The sequence below is a fragment of the Aplysia californica genome, unplaced genomic scaffold, assembly GCF_000002075.1.
Source record: "Aplysia californica isolate F4 #8 unplaced genomic scaffold, AplCal3.0 scaffold00023, whole genome shotgun sequence".
NCBI classification, from domain to species: Eukaryota; Metazoa; Mollusca; class Gastropoda; order Aplysiida; family Aplysiidae; genus Aplysia; species Aplysia californica.
The window spans coordinates 2,098,377-2,101,729 of record NW_004797293.1 but is presented as its reverse complement, the minus strand read 5'-3'; the positions used below and the strand labels follow the sequence as shown (position 1 = coordinate 2,101,729).

Sequence of the window (3,353 nt, the reverse complement as noted above, 5' to 3'; positions counted from 1 at the left end):
TTAACGAAGGAACGCAGTGGTATATATATATATCAATCATATATTACATACCCTCTGCCATTCTCTTCAATCTTTAAATGGGACTTTGACAAGAAGAAAAGTAGAGTAAGGAAATAACCCAGTTATATATACAGGTATAGTTATTACATCCCCTCAGCTATTCCCTGTAACTGGGACTTTGACAAGAAGAAAAGTAACTCTTCATAGAATATTATATTATTGTAAAGGAAATAACCCAGTGTTAAATATATATACAGGTATATCTATTACATCCCCTCAGCTATTCCCTGTAACTGGGACTTAAGCAAGAAGAAAGGTGAGACTTGCATAAAATATGATAAATGATATATAGTGTAGAAATATAACTGCAGCGTATTCACATCCCTACAACTGGGACTTAGGCAAGAAAGGTCAGTCATGTATATGTAATAAAGGATATTGTATAGAAATGTACCTGCAGTGTATTGACATCCCCTCTCCTTTTCTATATAACTGGGACTTTGGCAAGAAGAAAGGTGAGTGGTATATTTGAATCCCCTCTGCCCTTCTCTATTTCTGGGGATTTTGCTAAAAGAAAGGCAAGTTATGTATTAAATATAATAATAATAATAATAATAATGGATTGCATTTATATAGCACATATCCACTTATGCAATGCATATTCACGCATGCATGCACCACACACACATACACACATACGTACACACATACACACATACGTACATATGCACATACAAACTCACAACGATCTACAGCTTGGATGGATTCTGTCTAATTGAAATATGATGAAAATAGAAATGCTATTAGTTTCTTCTTAAAAATTTCTAGATTTTCTGCTTCTCTGATAGTTTTTGGAAGCCTATTCCAAACAAGTGAGACAAAGTAATAAACGATATATAGTGTAGAGATATAGGCCACCAGTAGTATATTTACATCCCCTCTGCTTTTCTCAATGGCTGGGATTTTGCGAGAAGAGAGATGAGTTATGTACCAAATAATATGATAATGATATATATAGTGTTGAGATATAACAGTGGTATATTTACATCCCCTCTGCCTTTTTCTGTAAACTGGGATTTTGCAAGAAACAATTAGGTGAGTCATATAATAAAAGATATAGTGTTCAAATGTACCTGCAGTATATTGACATCCCCTCTGCTATTTTCTTTAATTAAGACTTAGGCTAGAAGAAAGATGAGTGGTATATTTGAATCCCCTCTGCCCTTCTCTATTTCTGGGGATTTTGCTAAAAGAAAGGCAAGTTATTTATTAAATATAATAGATGATATATAGTGTAGAGATATAGGCCACCAGTAGTACATCCCCTCTTCCTTTTTCTATAAACTGGGATTTTGCGAGAAGAAAGGTGAGTCATATAATAAAAGATATAGTGTAGAAATGTACCTGCAGTATATTGACATCCCCTCTGCTATTCTATATAACTGGGATTTTGCAATAAGAAAAGGTGAGTGGTATATTTGAATCCCCTCTGCCTTTCTCTGTTTCTGGGGATTTTGCTAAAAGAAAGGCAAGTTATGTATTAAATATAATAGATGATATATAGTGTAGAGGTATAGGCCACGGGTAGTATATTTACATCCCCTCTGCTTCTCTCAATAACTGGGATTTGCGAGAAGAAAGGTGAGTTATGTATAAGATAATATAATTATGATATATAGTGTTGAGATTTAACAGTGGTATATTTACATCCCCTCTGCCTTTTTCTGTAAACTGGGATTTTGCAAGAAGAAAGGTGAGTTGTAAAATAAAAGATATAGTGTAGAAATGTACCTACTGCAATATATTAACATCCCCTCTTTATTTCTCTATTACTGGGATTTTGCAATAAGAAAAGGTGAGTGGTATATTTGCATCCCCTCTGCCTTTCTCTATTACTGGGACTTTGCAAGAAAAAAGGTGATTTATTTATAAGATATAATACATTTTGGTATTGTGTAGAGATATAACAGTTGTATACAATGTATTTGGTCGCTTTTAAGGACAAGCGGGCTAACCCAGATTTCGGGGGTTTCCAGAAATCCTGACCTACACCAAAAGTGGGCATTGCCCTACCTATAGGAGAAAATTGGTTTCATTGGCTTGAATATTTGTTTAGTTATAGAGAAAACGCTCCGTGTTTTTTAATGAAACTGAACAAGGGGCAAAAACTTTACCTTCGATTTTCTCAAAACAGCATTTTTCGGGATAGCCGACCATTAAAAGCGACCATTTACATCCCCTCTGCTATTCTCTTTAACTGGTATTTTGCAAGGAAAAAAAAGTGAGTCATGTACAGGCAATCTATGATATAGTGTAGAGATAACACAGTGGTATATAATTACCTCCCCTCAGCCACTCTCTATAACTGGTCATGAAAAGTGAAATGATAACACAGCCCTTCTAGTTTCTCTCTCTCTCTCTCTCTCTCTCTCTCTCTCTCTCTCTCTCTCTCTCTCTCTCTCTCTCTCTCTCTCTCTCTCTCTCTTACCAAAACGTGTAACATTAAAACAATGTTTACGTGCACTGTAACTAATGATTAACGAATTCAATCGTTTTCATTTCATCGATAACCATCTGCCAATTTATCAATCTTTGCTCCCTTCTTTTATAGTATCCTTTTTTTCTTCTCATCTTTATCTCTTTTTTTTTTTTTGGTAGTATCTTAGGACTTTTAGTCTCATTTAGATTGACTAGACATCTTTTGAGATGCACTGATACAGAATGCTATGCGCTGTTTACAACTATTCTTAATCGAATAGTTACCACACTTGGGAAAAGGAACACACATAGATCTGCGATTAAAAATTTTTCTTTAGTTATGGATTTATTCTTTTTACACGTATCCCCACCTCATAATCTTGCTGAAAAACAACGTCACGGTGCGGTGTCAGACCAAGATCATGCTAAGTCATTGGCTGGATATTTGCTTAAAAACTAAAGAGTATCCAGCCCCCCCCCCCTCTGTTTTTAAAACCATAGCATAATCTGCATTATAAGAAATGAGGAGTTAACTTTAATAAGCTAACTACAGCCGGAATCCTGTTATGACTGATACTGTTTTAAAAGAAAAAGGGGCCCACTGAATTGATTTCGTAAACTTCACGAAATCGTACCTTTATTCCAAACTGAACAGAACGTGCATTGTCTCAAAAAAACTACCTGGTGTGAACAATAAAAAGACGTCGTTTTCAGCCTCGAAATTTTAATTAGAAACCTCCCTGTTCTAAGAAAAGTATGTCACACTCCGACTTCTGGTACTTATCTTCAAGCACAAACACACACACACACAAACACACACACACACACACACACACACACACACACAAACATACACACACACATACACACACACA

At 35.4% G+C, this 3,353-nt stretch overlaps 1 protein-coding gene across 1 annotated transcript in view; it reads left to right on the top strand.

Moving 5' to 3' along the window:
• LOC101848489 overlaps positions 1-3,353 on the top strand; it is a gene marked incomplete at its 3' end in the record, with an annotated part of 41,489 nt that overhangs the window by 31,080 nt on the left and 7,056 nt on the right. The window contains 1 exon segment of the mRNA XM_013088431.2: positions 491-515. Coding sequence (XP_012943885.1) covers positions 491-515 — 25 coding nt within the window.